The sequence below is a fragment of the Mytilus trossulus genome, chromosome 6, assembly GCF_036588685.1.
Source record: "Mytilus trossulus isolate FHL-02 chromosome 6, PNRI_Mtr1.1.1.hap1, whole genome shotgun sequence".
In the NCBI taxonomy this organism is placed as follows: Eukaryota; Metazoa; Mollusca; class Bivalvia; order Mytilida; family Mytilidae; genus Mytilus; species Mytilus trossulus.
In genome coordinates this window covers 38,115,160-38,138,832 of record NC_086378.1, presented here as the reverse complement: position 1 = coordinate 38,138,832, position 23,673 = coordinate 38,115,160, and the positions used below count along the sequence as shown (strand labels likewise).

The 23,673-nt window shown below is 31.8% G+C and overlaps 1 protein-coding gene across 1 annotated transcript; it reads left to right on the top strand.

Moving 5' to 3' along the window:
* The first annotated feature begins 22 nt into the window (after positions 1-22).
* On the top strand, positions 23-16,951 carry LOC134721292 (unconventional prefoldin RPB5 interactor-like). Its single transcript, XM_063584175.1, has 9 exons — positions 23-171; positions 4,951-5,029; positions 7,873-8,008; positions 12,140-12,225; positions 12,727-12,787; positions 14,578-14,731; positions 15,379-15,595; positions 16,158-16,370; positions 16,763-16,951. The coding sequence occupies exons 1-9, from the start codon at positions 92-94 to the stop codon at positions 16,895-16,897; spliced, it is 1,161 nt and encodes a 386-aa protein (XP_063440245.1). The 5' UTR covers positions 23-91; the 3' UTR covers positions 16,898-16,951.
* The last annotated feature ends 6,722 nt before the right edge of the window (positions 16,952-23,673 follow it).

The following is a 23,673-nucleotide window of genomic DNA, read 5'->3' as shown; positions in this document are numbered from 1 at the left end:
AATCCGAAAATGTTTCGGGTTTTACTTTTTCGCGGAAAATTTTTCAATGGTGTAAGCTACTAAAGACGAAAGCAAAAAAAATAAATTAAAAATGAATCCCCAAAATTTAGATCGGTTGAAACAAGAACAGGAAATAGCATTAGAAGAAACAAATGCAAATATTAATCAGTGGTAATAAGCTTTTTAAATTCAATGACTCACATAAACCTAGCAGCAAGCATCACCTTCTTGTATCCATAATTAATAAAAAAAAAAAAAAAAATGTGGAGCACTACCCAAATGGTATAAAAGTATATGTAGTGCAAATAACAGAAAAAAATATAACTTATTGCTATAGTTTGGATTGTTCGCCGATTTTCATAAACTTCATTTGTGCTTTTGGGGGCATACTCACATCCTCCCATGTGGAGTGAGCGGTTGAAAAAATATATTGAAAGTCAAAGTCAAATTATTGTGCCAAGAAAACAGAAATGAAGTGTAGCAGGACACAGGAAATTACAAAAAAAGAGAATTGCTTATGCACATCAGTGGACTGGCGGATCCAGGGGGAGGATTCGAGGGGGTTGGAACCCCTTTTTTGGGGGGACGATCAATGCATTTGAATGGGGGCATATAGTTGGAACCCCTCCCTGTATTGTAATAAACGACTAAAACTTGATACATTGCTTTGTGTTACTTTTATGCTCCATATTTAATCTATCTGTTATTCGCGGGTTATCTCTCTTATCAGTGCTTGTCAAAAATGATGCTATAGACAGTAAATTTTCATTAACTTCATTGGTTTCAAATCTATCTTGTATGTGTGTGTAATCTCTATTATTGGCGATAGTAAAAAATGATGCTGTTGATTGTAAGGTGTCAATTATTACATCGGTGTGTTTCACTCCAGCTTCTTAAATTGTGATTTCTTTCAATATCCTGTGCCTTAATCCTTTTAATTCCCAATTATCGGTTCTGTTTTCCCTGGCTAAGTTTTTTCTTACAGCTGAGGGTAGCTTATTTAAGATAATTGGGAGAAGCAGTGCGCCATATGAATCTCCCGATCTGCCTAACGATTCTAGACCTCTTAGATATGCTTCTTGTTTTCCATAATAATTATGGAGGCTGATAAGATTGTATTGTGGTGCGGGAAGGTCTAACAGGGCTTGCATGTAGGCATTTGTGATTTTATGTGGCTGACCAAAACCTTCTTTTACAATTTTATAGCTTCCGTATAATTAAACTTTGTGAGCGGTAGTCCATCAAAGCATCGAACAGCTTCATTATTAAGTTGCGATTTCAAATATGTGAAATTCTGTACGTCTGTGAGATTATAGTGTACAGATGAATCAAATGATTTCCTAAAAGTTTGCCACATGAGTGTTTCTCCTATTTATGTAGGTACAGTGAGTTTCAGAAGTTGGAGATTTTGCGTAACGTTGGGCGAAACATGGTACATTTGTTGTTGAACAGAGCTATATGTGTTTTCTACTGAACTATGCTCATATTTGCCGTTGTTTTATAAGGCAAGGTGGTAATATTGGAAGTTGGTGAATTTGAGTATTTTTTAGGTATGTGTCTAATTTTAGTATTCAGAAAGAATTTATACTCATCTGTCTGTAGAATTTTATCCTCAACATCCTCATCCTTTCTTAAATTAAGAATTTCTTCATTCAAAGCACTAATAATCTTCTGTTTTTGCGAATTGTTTCTAATAGTTCTGTACTTTATTCAATCTCCAAATCCTGCTCTTCTTCCGTTTTGCTCGAAAATCTTATCACAGCACTTTTATGGCCTGCTCTCATCACTTTCAGTTTACTTTCCATGGGGTCACAGCACCAAAATGTATTGTAATAAACGACTTAAAGTCGATACTTTGCATTGTGTTACTTTTAAATTTTATGCTCAAAATCTATATCGAAGGCCCCATACAAAGTAACGTCATAAACATAAGACGTAAATACGGGAAACATCTCGTTAACATTTGCATTATATTCTCAACACCCCCTTTGTCCTGGGTTGGGAACCCCCCACTTTTTAAAATGGCTGGATCCACCCCTGCACATAGTGTACATGTGTAAGTGGGATACAGGAATCTGACAAAACACTAAGTGGGATCTGGGATCAAAACCCCCCAATGAAACCCCCTTGCAAGACTCATCCAACAAATTAAATTCGTATAATTGTTAATCAGCTCTGATCAATCATCATGAAGATGATGAACTGATATAGTGCAGGGATACAGGCTATACCCTCTATCTGGTAAAAAAACATAAAGGCCCACATAAAAAACATACTAAATGTTTTACATTTGTCATTTCAGGGCCTTTTCTAGCTGACTTTACAGTATGGGCTTTGCTCATTGTTAAAAGGCAGAGTGTTGACCTATAGTTTTTTATTTTCTGTGTCTTTTGGTCTCTTGTGAAGAGTTTTCTCAATTTCAATCATACCACATCTTTTTTAGCTCACCTGGTCCTTCAAGTGTACTTTTTTATTACTTGGCGTCCATCGTCCGTTGTCGTTAACTTTTATAAAAATCTTCTCCTCTGAGACTACTGGGCCAAATTTAACCAAACTTGGCCACAATCATCATTTGGGTATCTTTGTTTAAAAAATGTGTCCTGTGACGGGGCCAACCAACCAAGATGGCCTCCACTGCTAAAAATAGAATATATGGGTAAATGTAGATTTTGGCTTATATCTCTGAAATTAGAGCATTTAGAGCAAATCTGACATGTGGTTAAATTGTTTATCAAGTCAAGATTTATCTGCCCTGAAATTTTCAGATGAATCTGATAACCCATTGTTTGGTTGCTGCCCCTGAATTGGTAATTTTAGGGAAATTTTGCCGTTTTTGGTTATTATCTTGCATATTATTATTGATAGAGATAAACTGTAAATAGCAATAATGTACAGCAGTAAGACCTACAAATAAGTCAAATGATTAAAATGTTCAATTGACTCCTTCAGGAGTTATTGCCCTTTTTGGTAAATTTTTAACAATTTTCATAAATTTTGTAAATTTTGTAAATTCAGCAAGAATGTTCAGTAAAGTTAGATCTACAAACACATCACCATCACCAAAAACCACCCGACCATAGAGCAGATAACAGCCGAAGGCAACCAATGGGTCTTCAATGTAGCGAGAATTCCCGCACCCGTAGGTGTCCTTCAGCTGGCCCCTAAAAATATGCATAATAGTACAGTGATAATGGACGTCATACTAAACTCCGAACTATACACAAGAAACTAAAATTTAAAATCATACAAGACTAACAAAGGCCAGAGGCTCCTGACTTGGGACAGGCGCAAAATTGCGGCGGGGTTAAACATGTTTATGAGATCTCAACCCTCTCCCTATACCTCTAGCCAATGTAGAAAAGTAAAAGAATAACAATACGCACATTAAAATTCAGTTCAAGAGAAGTCCGAGTCCGATGTTTATTTATACATCCCAAAATCATTTTTGATTCCACCTTGGCTAAATGTATGAGGGGAGGGTTTTGATTTTTTGCGCATGTCCTAAGCTAGAAACCTCTAGTCTGTTGTTTTGTTTTTTAATTTTGGTTCATTTGTATGCTTTAAAGGCTAGTAAGGAGTCAATTTTAGTGAACTAATTATACATTATTTAGAGGACTTTGGTGCAGGATTTTTTCATTGCATTGAACACTCATTGGTGACCTTGGTTTGATTTCTGCTCTTTGTTTTTTTACACTCTGACACATTCCCTGTTTCCATTCTCTATTCTATACTTGTTGCAATAAATATTTAATCATGTTTTAATTTTTCAAAAGAAGTTAACAGAACTAGCAAAAATAAAAATATTTAAATATTTTACTACTGTGTTTAATTGATAACCTTTAAGAATAAGTTCAATCAGAGGTCAGGATTGATTCGTCTACATTGATCAGATATAATTTTACAAGTTTTATAAACACTATGACAGTAAAAATACAAACTTCAAATATCCTGTTTTTTGATAAATACTCAAACTTCCTCATTATTCCAATATTTAAAATTGAGAATGGAAATGGGGAATGTGTCAAAGCGACAACAACCCGACCATAGAGCAGACAACGGCCAATGGCCACTAATGGGTCTTCAATGGAGGGAGATAAACTCCTGCATCCGGATGCGTATTTCAGCTGGCCGGAGTGGCCGCTAAAAAATATGTATACTATTTCAGTGATAATGGACGTCATCATGGTCATACTAAACTCTGAAATATACACAAGAAACTTAATTAAAAATCATACAAGACTTACAAAGGCCAGAGTCTCCTGACTTAGGACAGGCGCAAAATTGTGGCAGGGTTAAACATATTTTTTGAGATCTCAACCCTCCCCCTATACCTCTAGCCAATGTAGAAAAAACAAGTTTAAGATAAGACTGAGTCTTTGTATTTATGAAAGAATTTGGAAATGTTTGAATTAACTTGTGGAAACATGAAATCCCTAACTTTAAAACACAACTACAAACAGGGACATTAACAAGTTGTTAAATGAAACTTCTAAAGTCTTTTAAAAGTTTCAAATTTTTAAGAAAGTTTACATGTTGTTCAAAGATTCTATCATCATGAATATCATATAAGTTTCCAACTTACAAAGATAATCTTGCTTTTTAAACATTCATTTTAAGTGAATGGTTTTACATTAGTGATTTTTGATACCCTTTATAGCTTGCTGTTCGATGTGAGCCAAGGCTCCGTGTTGAAGGCTGTACCTGACCTATAATGGTTTACTTTTATAAATTGTTACTTGGATGGAGAGTTGTCTTATTGGCACTCATACCACATCTTCCTCATGTTCCTATATCTATTATATTAGATAAGTAGACATGTTTGCCTATACTTTCACTGACATGATAATACATAGGGAACTTTATTAGCAGTAATTAAAATAAAATTATTTGCTGCTTTTAACATACATTACTATTCTAAGTGAACTTTAATACCAGTGATTATCTTTTCAGGGAGAAGTTTAGAACAGATTACAAAGCATTAAAAACTCGACTGAAGACATTACCAGACAAAGTAACTCATGATGTTATGGTCAGTTTAGTTTATATCAAGAATTATTCGCTTTTTAAAAGACACATTGGTTTCATTTTTATAACTAGAGTGAAGTTTAAGTGAACAAGATAAAGATGTAATAACATCGTCAGAAGATTCAAATTAATCAATGCTAATCACTCTGGTTAATTCAGAGGATTTTTTTCAGGTTATGATCAGGACTTTCAGTGTATACATTTCTTCTAAAATTTTACAGTACAGATAATGATTAAAATTAACCATGGAAAATGAATGTTTTAAATTGATAAGAAGTGGTTTCAACATAATCTGGTACAAACCTCTGACATATGTGTTCATTTTTCACTGTCATCTTCTAATATTTATCTAATGGTTTCATGTGTAAACATACAGGTCAAATCAACACAAAAGTATTATTAAAAGCCAAGTTCAGTGGCTTTAGTTTGTTGATGATTCATAAATGTTTCTGGTTTCAGTTTTTTTAATATAGATTAGACAGTTGGTTTTTATAGGACCGCAAAATTTTTTTTAAAAATCGTCGTATATTGCTATCACGTTGGCGTCGTCGTCGTCGTCGTCGTCCGAATACTTTTAGTTTTCGCACTCTTACTTTAGTAAAAGTGAATAGAAATCTATGAAATTTTAACACAAGGTTTATGACCACAAAAGGAAGGTTGGGATTGATTTTGGGAGTTTTGGTCCCAACATTTTAGGAAAAAGGGGCCAAAAAGGGCCCAAATAAGCATTTTCTTGGTTTTCGCACTATAACTTTAGTTTAAGTTAATAGAAATCTATGAAATGTTGACACAAGGTTTATGACCACAAAAGAAAGGTTGGGATTGATTTTGGGAGTTTTGGTTCAAACAGCTTAGGAATTAGGGGCCAAAAAAGGGTCCAAATAAGCATTATTCTTGGTTTTCGCACAATAACTTTAGTTTAAGTAAATAGAAATTATTGAAATTTAAAAACAATGTTTATGACCACAAAAGGAAGGTTGGTATTGATTTTGGGAGTTAAGGTCCCAACAGTTTAGGAATTAGGGGCCAAAAAATGACCCAAATAAGCATTTTTCTTGGTTTTCGCACCATAACTTTAGTATTTATAAATAGAAATCTATGAAATTTAAACATAAGGTTTATGACCACAAAAGGAAGGTTGGTATTGATTTTGGGAGTTTAGGTCCCAACAGTTTAGGAATTAGGGGCCAAAAAGTGACCCAAATAAGCATTTTTCTTAGTTTTCGCACCATAACTTTAGTATTTATAAATAGAAATCTATGAAATTTAAACATAAGCTTTATGACCATAAAAGGAAGGTTGGTATTGATTTTGGGAGTTTTGGTCCCAACAGTTTAGGAAAAAAGGGCCCAAAGAGTCCAAATTTATACTTTGTTTGATTTCATCAAAAATTGAATAATTAGGGTTCTTTGATATGCTGAATCTAACTGTTGTATGTAGATTCTTAATTTTTGGTCCCACTTTCAAATTGGTCTACATTAAGGTCCAAAGCGTCCAAACTTAAACTTAGTTTGATTTTAACAAAAATTGAATCCTCGGGGTTCTGTGATATGCTTAATCTAAAAATGTACTTAGATTTTTTACTATTTGCCCAGTTTTCAAGTTGGCCCAAATCGGGGTCCAAAATTAAACTTTGTTTGATTTCATCAAAAATTGAATAATTGGGGTTCTTTGATATGACAAATCTAACTGTGTATGCAGATTCTTAATTTTTGGTCCCGTTTTAAAATTGGTCTACATCAAAGTTCAAAGGGTCCAAAATTAAACTAAGTTTGATTTTAACAAAAATTGAATTCTTGGGCCTCTTTGATATGCTGAATCTAAATATGTACTTAGATTTTTGATTATGGGCCTAGTTTTTAAGTTGGTCTAAATCAGGATCCAAAATAATTATATAAAGTATTGTGCAATAGCAAGAAATTTTCAATTGCACAGTTATAAATTCAGCATTAGCAAGAAATCTTCAATTGCACAGTATTGTGCAATAGCAAGAAATCTTCAATTGCACAATATTGTGCAATAGCAAATATTTTCAATTGCACAGTATTGCACAATAGCAAGAAATATCTAATTGCACAATATTGTGCAATAGCAAGAAATTCCAATTGGATTTCAATTGGAGTTATCTTTCTTTGTCCAGAATAGTAGTTGAATCAACTTAAATTATTGTTTTATACTATATACAATGTATATTCACTTTTACTACCAACTGATAGATTAAAACAATCTTTACCATTCAGTCATTGTCAGTGATAACAAGCACTTTTTTACATTTTAATATTTTATGATGTATTTAAATGAGTAGTTATTGTTGCAAACTTCATTAGAAATTTGAATTGAGATCAGTTTTGAAATAAGGGAAAGGGGGATGTGAAAAAAAAATTGGGAGGGGTCATTTTTTTTCATTTCAGATTTCATAAATAAAAAGAAAATTTCTTCAAACATTTTTTTGAGAGGATTAATATTCAACAGCATAGTGAATTGCTCAAAGGCAATTTATTTTTTTAAAGTTCATTAGACCACATTCATTCTGTGTCAGAAACCTATGCTGTGTCAACTATTTAATCACAATCCAAATTTAGAGCTGAATCCAGCTTAAATATTGTGTCCATACTTGCCCCAACTGTTCAGGGTTCAACCTGTGCGGTCGTATAAAGCTGCGCCCTGTGGAGCATCTGGTTACTGCTTAATTTACCATTGCAAATTATTTAATTTAAATCAGAAAGTATATACAGTACTACACTATGACAAAAAACTTGGATAACATGGCATGATTAAAGTGTATCAATCAATTTAAGCAGAGTAGCACTGCTATTTTGTTTTATTTCCAACTTTTATTGATTACAGGTTCCATTTGGTCCTCTGGCTTTCATGCCTGGAAAGTTAGTCCATACCAATGAAATTCTTGTCCTTCTTGGTGAAAACTGGTTTGTTGAAAGATCAGCAAAGCAAGCATGTGGAATTATTGACAGAAGAGCCAAATGTAAGTTGAATTGCACTGACTTGCTTTCAAAGGATTATTGTGCTCTTGCAGATTTTTTTTTAATTTCTTGTTTTTTAGCTCACCTGGCCCGAAGGGCCAAGTGAGCTTTTCCCATCACTTTGCGTCCGTCGTCCGTCGTCCGTCGTCGTTAACTTTTAGAAAAATCTTCTCCTCTGAAACTACTGGGCCAAATTGAACCAAACTTGGCCACAATCATCATTGGGGTATCTAGTTTAAAAAATGTGTGGCGTGACCCGGTCAACCAACCAAGATGGCCGCCACGGCTAAAAATAGAACATAGGGGTAAAATGCAGTTTTTGGCTTATAACTCAAAAACCAAAGCATTTAGAGGAAATCTGACATGGGGTAAAAATGTATATCAGGTCAAGATCTATCTGCCCTGAAATTTTCAGATGAATCGGTCAACCCGTTGTTGGGTTGCTGCCCCTGAATTGGTAATTTTGTGGAAATTTTGCAGTTTTTGGTTATTATCTTGAATATTATTATAGATAGAGATAAACTGTAAACAGCAATAATGTTTAGTAAAGTAGGATTTACAAATAAGTCAACATGACAGAAATGGTCAGTTGACCCGTTTAGGAGTTATTGCCCTTTATAGTCAATTTTTAACCATTTTTCGTAAATCTTAGTTATCTTTTACAAAAATCTTCTCCTCTGAAACTACTGGGCCAAATTGAACCAAACTTGGCCACAATCATCATTGGGGTATCTAGTTTAAAAAATGTGTGGCGTGACCCGGTCAACCAACCAAGATGGCCGCCACGGCTAAAAATAGAACATAGGGGTAAACTGCAGTTTTTGGCTTATAACTCAAAAACCAAGGCATTTAGAGGAAATCTGACAGGAGTAAAAATGTTTATCAGGTCAAGATCTATCTGCCCTGAAATTTTCAGATGAATCGGTCAACCCGTTGTTGGGTTGCTACCCCTGAATTGGTAATTTTGTGGAAATTTTGCAGTTTTTGGTTATTATCTTGAATATTATTATAGATAGAGATAAACTGTAAACAGCAATAATGTTAATTAAAGTAGGATTTACAAATAAGTCAACATGACCGAAATGGTCAGTTGACCCGTTTAGGAGTTATTGCCCTTTATAGTCAATTTTTAACCATTTTTCGTAAATCTTAGTTATCTTTTACAAAAATCTTCTCCTCTGAAACTACTGGGCCAAATTAATCCAGACTTGGCAATCATCATCTTTGGGGTACCTTGTTTTAAAAATGTGTCTGGTGACCCGACTATCAAATCAAGATGGCTGCCACAGCTAAAAATAGAACATAGGGGTAAAATGCAGTTTTTGGCTTATAACTCAAAAACCAAAGCATTTAGAGCAAATCCAACACGGGGGTAAAATTATTAATCAGATCAAGATCTATCTGCCCTAAAATTTTCAGATGAATCTGACAACCCATTGTTGGGTTGCTGCCCCTGAATCGGTAATTTTAAGGAAATTTTGCTGTTTTTGGTTATTATCTTAAATTTTATTATAGATAGAGATAAACTGTAAAGAGCAATTATGTTCAGCAAAGTAAGATTTACAAATAAGTCAACATGACCGAAATTGTCAATTGACCCCCTAAGGAGTTATTGTCCTTTATAGTCAATTTTTAACAATTTTCATAAAATTTGTAAATTTTTATTAATATTTTCCACTGAAACTACTGGGCCAAGTTCATTATAGATAGAGATAAATGTAAGCAGCAAGACTAGTAAAGTAAGATTTACAAACACATCACCATCACCAAAACACAATTTTGTCATGAATCCATCTGCTTCCTTTGTTTAATATTCACATAGACCACGGTGAGCGACACAGGCTCTTTGGAGCCTCTAGTTTAATTTTTTCCTACTTACACAGCTTAAACAAGTTACATGTATTTACGAAGATACATTTGAATATGTACATTTGTAGACATAAACTTATTTGCAACTCCTGAAGATATTGAATATTTTTAAACATTATGTGAATAAATTGAATTCCATTTAATCATTAATGAAGGTTGAGTTTAATGGTTATATTGAATGAATTCCTTTCTTTCCCAGAAATGTGAATCAAACTCATTTCAAATAAAGTTGTATGAATGAAGTTATATTTTTAATGAATAAAAGATCTGTCAATGAGACAGCAATCATAGATAAATCTATTAAAGTTACAAAAAAAAATATTTGAATTTGAGTTATCTCTCCTTATACTGTACATTATCCATTTCATTAATGATTATGTAAAATAGAGTAACAAAAATGTATTAATGTAGTTATTCTATTATATCTGAATAAAAGATCCGTGTGTGTATACTTCAACAAGACAGCAATTATAAATTAGCAAAATTGAATATTGATGTTATAAAAATAGTTATTTGAATAAGAGTTATCTCTCTTTGTACATTGTCCATATCTTGTTAGTGCGGTGTATGAGGTGCAAAAATGTGTGAATGAGGTGATACTAATACATGAATAAAAGATCCTTCTGTGTACACTTCAATGAGACACCAGTCATAATTTAGTGGTTATACTCTTACATGAATAAAAGATCATTCTTAAAGTCAATGAGACCGCTATCATAATTTAGAAACAAATGATATAGATGCCAGGTTAAAAATAAGCATTGATTTGAAATAGAGTTATCCCTCTTTACATGGTTAATTTTCCTCATTATGTTAGTGTGGTGACAGGAGATACATAATGTATGAATATGGTTATACTATCTTATGAATAACTAATAATTCTGCATATACTTCAACGAGACACCAATTACAATTTAGAAAATTGAATATTGATTTCATTATTTTTTAATTTTTTTTTAATTGATTTCTCTTTGTACATTAACCATATCATTATGTTAGTGCAGAAGAAGGAGATTATAAAAAAAGTTATGAATGTGGTTATACTATAATATGAATAAAAATTCCTTCTGTTTTAAGTAATGAGACACCAATTATAATTTACTGTGGATTCATTTTTATTCGTTGGATACCAATTTTCGTGGGTTTCGTGGGTACAAGTGAACCACGAATTCAAATGTTCAATGAATATAATATTTTCAGTAGGCTTTATATACAGAGATTACCAAAACCAGGAAATCAAATATCCACGAATATGCAAGTTTTCAGCAATCCACGAAAATTGATACCCACGAAAATAAATGAATCCACAGTAGTTAAATTTTATATTTGATGTTTTTAAACAAAACTTGATTTTATATAGAGTTATCGCTTTTTACATGGTTCATTATTATCCCACATCATTATGTAAGTGCAGTTAATGGAGATGCAGAAATGTAAGAATTTGGTTATACCATTACAGGAATAAAAGATCCTTCTATGTATACTTCAATGAGACATTGATGATAATTTAGTAAAATTTTATATTGATGTTTTAAACACAAAAGTTGATTTGATTTAGAGTTATCTCTCTTTGCATATCATTATGTAAGTGGGGTGAATAGAGATTAAAAATGTATGAATGTAGTAATACTATTATAACATGAATAAAATTATTCTTTATATATAGATCAATTAGACAGTAACTCTACCACACACAAAAAATAATTGTTTATAATTCTCAATTTTTGAAACACGTAGAGAATAAATAGTGAAATAAGATTGTGTCTCTAAACATAAGAGTGAGATTTTGTCCGAAATAAGTTTGATAGATTTAGATGACTAAAGTATGTTTAATATGACCTAAAAACGATACTTAATTTTTGTAATAATTATAGGGAAATAAAAGTTCACTGTTTTATCATTTGTCAGGTATTTGAAAATTCTTATGTATTTATACATTCGAGCATTTCATTGGACAGTTTGCTTTGGTTAAAAAGGAAGAAGAGTAGTCTCCCTTCTAATAGAAATAAGACCAATTTGAACCAAATAAATTTGACATTGGGAAAAAACATATGCAAAGATTATAAACCAAAATCTGTATTTACATCACTTTGGCTGAAAGAGAAAAACAGTAATAGAAAATTTGAAGCTGTTAGATTAAATTCATACTTATTATGCTTATGTTATAAAAGTTAAACATACATTGTACATCCTTTTGTCTATAAAATAATTTTATGTAAATGCTTGTAATAACCAGATCCTTCTTATTATATATTTCATTCAAGCAATTCATAAGCAGATAGAAAACTTACATAAACAGAAGGATTTACTTCAACCAAGACTTGATGCTGTCAAAGGACAATTTTCAAAGGTATTTTAACTTTGAAGTTTTACAGTATTTTGATATTTTCTTTAAATTTTTTTGGATGTAATGGAACTCTATATCATAAATTTTGACTCTAAGAAAACAAAACTAAATATTATATTTGAAAATAATTCCTACATGATGAATTTAGGAAATGAAAGAAGGCTAAGTCTATGTTTTTTTTTATTGCCCCTGAGGTCTCTTGGTAGGGTGTTTGCCTCAAGTGCTGTTGGTTGTAGGTTCCAACCTTGGCTTAGTCAAATCAAAGAGTTTTAAATTGTTTTTTACTGCTTCTCCGCTTATCATGTTGCATTAAGGAGCAAAGACTGGTTGGCTTGGAGTAAGAATGATGTGTCACGTAAGGTGACATGTCTTCCTGTGGCCTATTTACTTATAAACAAGCATGTAAAAGATGGACACATTAGAAACAGTTTACAAAAAGTTAGATGGATCTTGTATTATCAGCAGGGAAGATGTGTCTTTTAACTAATGAGTTTTGTCTTGCAGGAAACAGATACATTTGATATAGTTGAGGAATACAATGAAGAAAAAGAACAAAAATGGAAAGGTGAATTTGTTGTATATAAGTCTAATGCATATATTTCTTTATGTGTAAACAAAAGCAGAACTAATCTTAGGTTGCATGCTTGTGCTTATCCCTAAATATGTACTACTACAGTTTCTGTCTTGTGTGCAAATTGTATTATTGTAAAATTTTACGAGTTTAGAATATGAAAATAATTAGATATGGTATGACTGCTTATGACACTATCCTCAAAAGACCACTGTTTGGTTTAGTAATTTCCAGTTAGCATTGTTCACATGGCCATACATTAACTACTTTAGATTCAGAAATTATTGCATGCATTTATTATTGTGATTTTATCCTTTTTGGGGAAATTCAGAACAATCCTGTTTAATTCATTTAAAAAAAATCAAAATGTAATTTAGATTATTGCAATTATAACCCTGTCAGATGTTTTGCAATAATAAAAACAGTGCAATAATTTCTGAATTTACAGTATTTTCATATGTAAATTTTGATAGAAATAGTATAGTGAATGCTGAGCAACTGACATTATTTCAGTAGCAAAATATACAATATTTATATACAGTAGTATTTTCTCTGATCTATATTTATAGAATTTTTCTCAACAATTGAATAATGTCATAGGTATAAACCAATGGTAGTTAAGACTAAGTAAATATAATTGAGACCCATCTGCTACTCTTAAATTGTTGTCATAATTGACCAAAAGTGTGACCATGACGTTTAAAGTATTAATTTTGGTAATATTTAACAATATTTGAACAAAGACATACTATTAAAGGTATATATTTATGCAATCCATATAATTCCATTAGTTTTATTTATATATTGATCTGTAATACCTTTTAACTTTATTTGTTTGTTTGTAAGTCATACTATTTGTAAATGTCAGATTGTTTTGACAATTTATGTAAAAATCTGATTTTTCCCTTTCCAAATATTTACAGTACAAGTGTAAACAGTGTGACAATTTTATACCTGTAATTGAACATATTTTAAAAGCACCTGTGTGAATTAATTAAGAGATAATTTGATAATTGCTGTGGTTACAATGATAATGCATGCTTCTATGTAACACCATTTTAATCTGTAAATAAATGTTGTTAATTGGATAAGTCATTTTTAATGGGGAGATAATCTTTTAGTCAAAGAAAGTTTTTAATCAGGTTGTTGGTTCTATGATAACTTAGGTCAATTTGAAAAATAATTGTTCGTTGATTAATACCTCAAAGAATTCATGAAATGCAATTCAAATTGAAGGAGATGGATTTCAGTGTTTTGTGTGAAAATTTCTTATCCTAGATTTGTAATAAAAACTTTCTTTGGTATCATTTAAAAGTTAAAGTTTTCATGGAATTTCTTACCTAACTGTTAGGTAAGAAATTCCATGAAAACTTTTAATCTGTTAATGCTCAAATTGAAACATAAAACAAATATAGATAATGGTAATGATTTTTCACTTCGAGAAAGAAAAAAAACACCTGAAAAAAATATTTACTACAACTGATACACTTTGATTTTATATTATTTTTCCTATAGATTTAAACATTGTTTTAGAAATAAATACATTGTACAGTGACAAGATGGGGTTACTTTTTCTGCATAAAGACATTTGAAACAGGGTTTTGACTTTTCTTTTCATCTTTTGCATTTACATTTGAATACCAGCCTCCTCAACTAATCTGGTGTTTTTCTGTAAGCATCAATTGGTCCATATACATTGTAGCTTCTTTTTGAGTGATGTTTCTGAATGCCATATCTTATCTCTTAGTGTTTGCTCACATAATTTTATTTATGTATATCAACAGCACAACACAAGAAAAATGTCAAGGATTACAAAAAAAATGTTAAAAAAAAGGCAGATGAATCATCAGAAATAGGCAAGACTATGACAGATAAAGAATTATGGGATAGACTAGATGAATTAGAGAGAATTGAATCAGAGAAAAGAGAAATGCACAAGTAAAATTACAGAATCTTTATTTATTTATTTATTTATAAAATTACTCACCTTTTCTTAAACAACTCAGATTATTGCCATTATTTTATCATTCCCTGAAAAAATTAACTCAAGTTACATCGACTAATAATTGACAACCAGACGATTAGTTTATAAAGCTTTGGTTTGTTTTGTGAATTTTAAAAAGGTCATTATATCTAACAATTTTCATTAAAAAATATAACTTTAACTGGTATATAGTATGATAGTTTAACCGTGACAAATTACAGCTCAAATTCGAATTTTGTTCAGGTCAAATGTTTTTGTGCAAAGTTATAGTCCGTTGACTTAAAGAGTTCACTTAAATGATCAGTTGTCAACACTTTTTTTGTAATGCTTGAAGATTTGACTTGTTATTTCTAATTAAAAGTTCATTGAATTAGAAAACCTGTCATGAATGTACAAGCACATGTGTTTACGTAAAACTTTACAACCACCATGATATAAATGAAAATTTCAGTGTTAAGTTGAAATCATTTTCGTGATTTTAACAATGTTGTTATTGTCCCTGTTACCTTAATTGATAGGTTATGAAAAATATATGTATATAATTTATAACCAACTAATAAGCTGAACTTCAAAAAGTTACCGTGTTATTATTTCTTCATAGGGTTACAAGTGATGAAATACTACTACACAAAAGTTATGATAGTGATGATAGCATTCTCAGTATTGACACTGGAAGTGGATCAGATTCTGGAGATGCTGACATCGATGACGCAGAGGCTCAGGAATCATCATCAGAAAGTGCAGAATCAGATGACGAGGGAAGTGAACCTGGATCTGTGACAAAAATAATCAAATTTTCACATACCGCAACAAAAAAGGTAAATAAACAGTCTTCTTTGGAGGAATGATATACTTTTACTTCAGACTTTCTTTTTTGATATTTGGAAACTTGACAACTAATCTATATCAAGACAGTCTCTTGGCTGATATCTAACACTAATTCTTAAAATAACATTATATATCTGATCATTTACCTGTGATGGATCATGTTGTTGGACCAAATATTCTCAAATTACAGACTTTACACAAACTTTTTGATTTAAGATAGCTTTGATCATCCTGAAGTAATACACTGCTGCACAGCACCTATGGCATTGAAATGTAAGAAAGTCTTGGTATTTGTTATTCCAAATGAATAATTTTTGTTTTTAATATGTACAATGTATTGCATGTTCACACAGCTGAAAACTTAAGTAAATTGCTATTTTTCTGAGGGTTTATATGGACAGATTATGATGAAATTTCGGGCTGTATTATTGTATTGTGTCAAGTAACAATGGAGTCCTCATAAATACTACAACACAATCATCAAAAGAAGCAGCTTTGGATATTTGTTTGGTATTAATTAGGATCATACAATATATTACTTTTCTATTTTAGACTGCTTCTCGAGAAGATAGTACAGATGATGATGATGACATGGAGATAAATGAGACTGATATCAAATCTCCAGCAGACATATACTCCCAGTTCTATCCTACATCAGGACCAAGGTCTATTCTAAAGGATGATGGGGAGAAACATCAGACAAAGAAAAGTGTCAGGTTGATGCCCAATGATAGTAAAGATGAAGTGCCTGTCCCTGCTCCTGTTGTAAGTTTTTTTAAATGCTCCAAATTTGAAACATTGGTCAAGAAAATATTTTTCAAGTGATTATGGTTATTTTTTGACAACTTGACATTCAGCTGACTCATAGCTCAGAACAGGCACCAGTGTCAACGAATCTGCAATATTGTAAAGTTTTTCAAAATTTACAAGAATATTCAATTTTCAAGCAATTTTCATGCAGTATATAATGTTTGGCGTTTTGATGTCCAAAATAAGTGTCATACTACGTAGACAATTTTATTCTTGATATGAAAAATGAACTGGATGTATAATTGGTTATAAAATTAGTACAAGTTTCTTATATCTCTATCTTTAATAGAGGTTGTCACCATGAGGACATAAGAATTATTTTATACTATTTATTTTTTCTTTTCCAGGCATTTTCAGATTCTGTTGTTGAGCGGTCAACTCAAATGAAATCCTCCAGTGACATTAATGTAGGAATCGTACAAGACAAACCAGTAAGAATGTCAAGGTTTAAAGCTAGACAACAAGGTTTAGATCAAACATGAAAATCAGAGCATCATATTTTAAATCATCACTATCATATATTAAAATTAAAATAACATTTGATTTGTTGTTTATAATTAGAAAGTGTTGTAAATTGTGGTCTGTGCAAAACAAGAATATACTTCTATGCCCCACGTATGATAGTAGAGGGACATTATGTTTTCAGTCTGTGCGTCCATTCATCTCTCTGTCCTGGTTCAGGTAAAAGTATTTGGTTATGGTAGTTTTTGATGAAGTTGAAGTCCAATTAAGTGAAAACTTAGTACATATGTTCCTTATGATATGTAATGCCAAATTAGAGTTTTGACCCCAATTTTACTGTCCACTGAACATAAAAAATGATAGTGCCAGTATCTGTATATACTATGTACACATTTTTTGTTTTTTATCAAATACTAATTGAACCAAAACTTTATACACACAATAAGTCACAATTCTAGAAATGTATGCTTAGGTTTTTGTTACACAATAAATAGAATTTAAGCTTTCACAGAACAACAAAATTTTGAAGTTTTCTATGTAACTTATATTGTGTCAACATGTTATGATAATTAAACACAATTAAAATTATATTCTTAAGTGTTTTCTTTTTGTGAAGGTATTTACAGTTATTTTTGTCGAGCCAGTGAAATTTATTTCTTGAAAAGCAAGACATATAGCTAGTTCTTAGTTCTGTCATCAGGGCTGTAAACATTTAAGTTCAGTCTATGGTTAAAAAAAAATTGGGCATCAATTACTTCTCAAATCTACATGGAATTAGATGAAATTTGGACAGAAAGCTTGGTTATGTATGACCAAAGTTCAGTATCCAGAACAAGATTTTGAAATATTTGTTTTCATAAAATTCATGAAAAAACCATTTGAAATCCAGAAGTGTTGTTATGAACTAAAAAATTTAATTAAAATAAATCATGGATAACCAAGTTGTAAGTACACTGGTAGATCATTTATTTTGCATCTTCATCCTGCAGACAACAGCCAAACTTGAGAATTTGAAATTCCATGAAATATTTGATGCATGATTTATCAGTATTTTTGCTCCACTGGATTCACCTTTTTCACAAGAGTATGTTAGTATCGCAGGAGCTCATTTGTAATCAATTATGGTAAGAAATTCCTAGAACCACTAGAAATATATAAAATTGAGGGTTGAACCAGACAAATGTGTATTTAGATGTAAACAATAGTCTTTTTATGCATATAAGAGATTGGGATACATTACAGGAATATATAACCTGGACAATTTATAGACATGGGCTGTCACAATACACATTTTAACTCTCCTAGGCTATTTAAGGCCTTGCCTTACTGGGTATCCATTAAAAACTATTTCAAACATCTCCTGCTATGAAACTATGTGATCAATTTCAAGCAATCTTCTTCATAATCTTGAAAAAGTAGTACAAAAATGTATAAACATTTTTATTTTTTTTCTGTCAAGCAATCAATATGGCCACCATGGCTACAAATAGAACAAAATAGAACATATTAAGAGTAAAATGCATTTTTTTTCTTAAATATCAAAAACCATTAGATACAGAGAAAATATAATGGGTAAAAAATGCTCAGATTGTGAAGATTTATCCACTTCCTGTTAGCACCAAGAGTATCAGATGAACTCCTTCTAGTAGGAGTTATTGTCCTTCAAAAATCATTTGTTTTTACAAATTTCTTTGTTTTGCCTTATATGTTGAAACTATAATAGATAGACAGTAACTGTAAACAGATAAAAATGATGGCTGATGCAAGATCTATTTAAGTTCTAATGTGACTGAAACAGTTATTTTAAATTAAAGCCTTGTATGAACTATTGCCTTTAAATAATGATGTCAGTTTCTGTTATCTAAATCATAGATATACAGAAAATGTTACCAGAACAAATGATCTACAAAAATACCTATATGACTAAAACCATTTCAACATTATTATAGGAGTTATTTCCCTTGGTTTTAAGTTCCCATTGGTTTTTAGTTCCCATTTTAAACTGATTCTAATTTTTGTCCTTTTAAATGCTCACCTGAACATGCTCACATCGACTGACTTGTTAAAGATTTAAAATACAAATAGCAATAGGAAAGTTATGGCGGTGAACTGGTAGTTTTAATCTGACCTTGACCTCATTTTCATTGTATATGGGTGAAGGTTAAGTTTTTGTATTTTTGTCTGTTTTTCAAAAACAAATAACCAAAGGTAAGGTATATTTGGTGTATGGGATAATTGTAAGGGGTATATGTCTGCTTTACAGCGTTTTCTGACCTTGACCTCATTGTCATTATCTTTACAAATGTTTAGTTTTTGTTATACCAACCAGGAACATTATATTTTGTTAGATATACTGTTGTGTGTCTAGGTTTAATATACTTGTAGATCTTTATCTTAGACATTTTTAACATAAAATGATGGTCAATGAAGCAGGCGAGTCAGGTTAGCGTGTGAACTGGTGCTGCAGGCAATTTGAAAATTACTTCATAGTCTGCATTCACTCCAACGAACTTGGAAAGCTATTTATTTGAAATACGATAATTCTTTTTAACTGAAAAAACATATTTTGATCACAATGATGGTGGAAACAGTTATCAAAGATCATCAAAAAGAAGTTGTTTGCCTCATCTGTTCTTGCTGTTTGTTTCAGTGTTGATGAATGAATCACTATATAATTAATTTTTTCTGAAGAATTAAAAAAAAAAAAAAAAAAAAATTCTAATGTTTTGCTTCACGTCACAGAGTAAATACTGATAATGTTGTAAAACCAGTGCGCGCGACAGCGTTGTCCTTTAGGCATATAAAAAATGACAAGATCGATTTTTGCCACTTAATTTTGAAATAACGCAAATCCTGTAGTGTATGACAGAAACGTCTCCGCCCCCTTGGGAGATTCCTGGACAGCCGTACAATTGTTTCCATCACTTAACACGCAATAAATCATTTAATAACTATGGTGGTATTGAGAAGTTAATTAAATTAACAAATAGCCCCTGTTGACTCTTTAGATTTATGACATCCGTTTCAAATTGTCATAAATTTGATAATTAATTTATTTTCACAATCGTTGATTGTAGATGATTGATTTTCACGGTGCACGTGGTGCAGCGCCACGTAGGATTTCCACTTAGCGGTGGCATGTTAATTATCGAGCTGTTCGAAAGTTTCATAATGATATTAAAATTTTATTTTATTACAAGATGCGAGTGGCACCGATCACATTTGCATGACTTTATTTTCATTTTTATTCGCCCCTGCTGTGTAAATGAAAATATAATATAAAAAAGTAGATGTGGTATGATTGCCATTGAGACAACTAACCACAAACGACCAAAATGACACAAACATTAACAACTATAGGTCACCGTACGGCCTTCAACAATGAGCAAAGCCCATACCGCATAGACAGCTATAAAAGGCCCCGATAAGACAATGTAAAACAATTCAACCGAGAAAACTAACGGCCTTATTTAATTTGTGAAAAAAATGAACGAAAAACAAATATGTAACACATAAACAATCGACAACCACTGAATTACAGGCTCATGACTTGGGACAGGCACATACATACATAATGTGGCGGGGTTAAACATGTTAGCGGGATCCCAACCCTCCCCCTAACCTGTGACAGTGGTAAAGAACGAACTATAAAAATCAGTTGAAAAAGGCTTAACTCATCAGATAGACAAAAAATACAATTGGATAACATATATAGATATAAGAAGATGTGGTATGAGTGCCAATGAGACAACTCTGCATCCAAGTCACAATTTATAAAAGTAAACCATTATAGGTCAAGGTACTACAGTTAAAAGGTATACACTGGTTAGGCTAGTAGATGAAAGTACAACCGAAACTAATATACATACTTTGAATATAAAAGATTTTATAATTTTATAATTTTGTATTATTAAGATAATAGTATAACACACCTCAACCTATCCACCGAGAATACGAGCTCGAGGATAATAGCATCAATGTCATTATGTCAGTTGTCGGAAATGTCTATACTAGTATTACACGTGTGAAATATTGGCTCTGATGCAACACAGGGATCAATATTGTTATATCATATTCAATAATAGTAGGAAATCTACCACACCTAGGATAATCATGTTATATCCCTGTTTGTTATTGGTGCTTATAGGATTATTTTACCTGAGATTTTCAACACTTTCAATCACAGCTTCCTTCTTAATTGTTATGACTTACTTCCCAGATTATTTATAAACATCAATCCTTGGGGTTATTTTTGAAATGAAAATAAGGAGATGTGGTATGATTGCCTAACTATCCAACATAGTTCAAATGAAGTGGATGTAAGCAAATAAAGGGCATAGGCAATCGTATATACGGCCTTGGAAAATAGGAAAACCCCGTACCGTATAGACGACTATAAAAGGCACCGACATGTAAAAAGGGAAAATCTAATGAAAAATATAACAGCTTAATTTATAACAAAACAATTTACGAAAAACAACTTTTCTAGTCGTAGATTTTCCTGATAAAGCAGAGAACGCACGTTTCAACAACGGTAAAAAACAAACTATTTTATCTCAACCTAAAATATATATTTTCTTCCTGAAAAGAAAATTAAACCAGTTTTAATTAAGGAAGATATAAAGTTAAATGATAATAAAGCTGTTATCTCATAATCTTATCACAAAACTAGTCGCGTGGGACCCTCTGGGTGTTTTTCAAAATGGTCAAACTACTAAAGCGGACACTTTTTAAGAAAAGGTAGATAATCATTAAACCATGGAAGTATTATATTGACAGGAACTCCAACAAGCAGACTTCAAACGTTTATAGTGCGATGCCGCAAAATCTTTAAGTATCTGTTAATTAACTCGACCTGTCTTATGGATGCATGGGATCCTATCAAATTTTTTGAACCTCGTGAAAGATCGTAATTACGGAACATACCGAAATAAACGGATGTGTACTTAATTTTCAAGGAAATGACCTTTACTGACAGTGTGAATATCAATATTTACGGGTTTTGCTGCTTAAAAACAAATAAAAAAGAAATGAAACGAAATTCTCGCAACTGTTTTCAACACATAGAAAAAAAATATAGAAAAAACCTGAGGAGTAAAAATACTCAGAAGCAATACACATTTAAGTATAAGTACAAATGTAACAATCAATCTTTAAAATAGTAGTATATTTTATTCATAAGAGGGTCGTAGGCTAATCACCCGTAACTGTATATCTTAAGCTTGAAAATCATAAAATTTTCGTGTAAAATAAACGGAAAAGTTATCAGTAATAATTATTGATATTTCGGAACTGTTTAGCTTTTTTAAAAACACACCAATAAATTCAAATGTGATTTCCATGATAAAAAAAAATAACTACTCAGACCGAATTAAAGTGATCGTTCTTTAAATGCATTCAGAAATATTTAAAGCCATCAGTAAAAATGGATCTGTCAAACATCAGAATATTCTCGGACTAGGTTGAATGTTAAGATTTGTTTACAACGAGTTATCATAAAAGGTGTAAAAATGAATCTGATTGACTCGTAACCTGATATTGCTATATAGAGGACATCACATGTGTGTAATTATTAACATCTTTTAGTCTTTAAAATATACTTGATAAGTAAGTTAATATCATTTTACGATATTTTACGATAGAGAAAACCATATATTTTTGCGCTACACTCGATAAGAGTTTACGATCTTTTACTTGAAATTTAAGTTATCTGGCGCCATCTGGCACACTTCACGCGCATCACATTATTTTCTGCTTACACTCTACTACAGACTCATTTAGTTTTTATAACACGATATTTTCCGATTTTCTAGTTATATTGATAAAAAAATATCTAACAAAACCAAAAATAATCTCAACTTCTTTCCAAATATAGTTAATTTTCTTTTGTCATTCTGTTAAATGTGGACCGATTTTTTAGATTGTTTCAGCTGTAGTTTTTATTTATTGAACAGAAACAGGTGTCGTTGTCCATGTAGCGATTCGAAAAAAAGCCACAGGAGTTTCCGTGTTTATTTACATTGGTAGGTAGACAAGCCCTTCGATAACAGATCACGTGATAAGATCAGTTTCTGTAAACTAAACAGGCGACAGCGGCATCGCAGATACCCCACAAAGGAGTTATCACGTACTTGACAAACTGAGTCGGAAGCTTTTATTTTCTTAAAGAAATCAGTGGGATCCGAATGTGCTAATTTTTCGTTGGAGTTCCTGTCAATATAATACTTCCATGATTAAACTGATAACTACACGTCTCCGTGTAGCCTCTAGATTAATTTGCAAACTTTTTAGGGGGTTGAGGGTATTTGGAATGTCCAAAAATCAATTGTACCCTTATGTTATACTTGGAACAGTGTATCATCAATATATATTTTCCTGTCTTATACTTTTGTATATAAAAGTGGATAATTATATGTAGACCCAATTTATGCCTGTAACCAAGATGAGATCAAATTTTCAGATACTCATAACTAATAAGTAATAACTAAATAGAGCCGACGGACCCTGCCTTTGAGTGCATCTTCGCGTTTGGTTGTTCGTCTGCTGTATCGGAAGAAAGAATAGGAGGGGTTATGAAGTCTGTATTATATGATATACCATTTTATATTAGGTATATAATTATAAAAAGACGATAAAAACGCCTGCAATACAGATTTGGTACAAAAGAAACTAAAAAAAACCGACGGAACACGAGTTTAATCGGCACTCAGAGTTTTTCACGAACAGAAAGGAGTTCAACTGTGATCCTCCTCTAAAATGTGTTTTGAAAAGTTACATTAGTCAGAAACACTGCCAT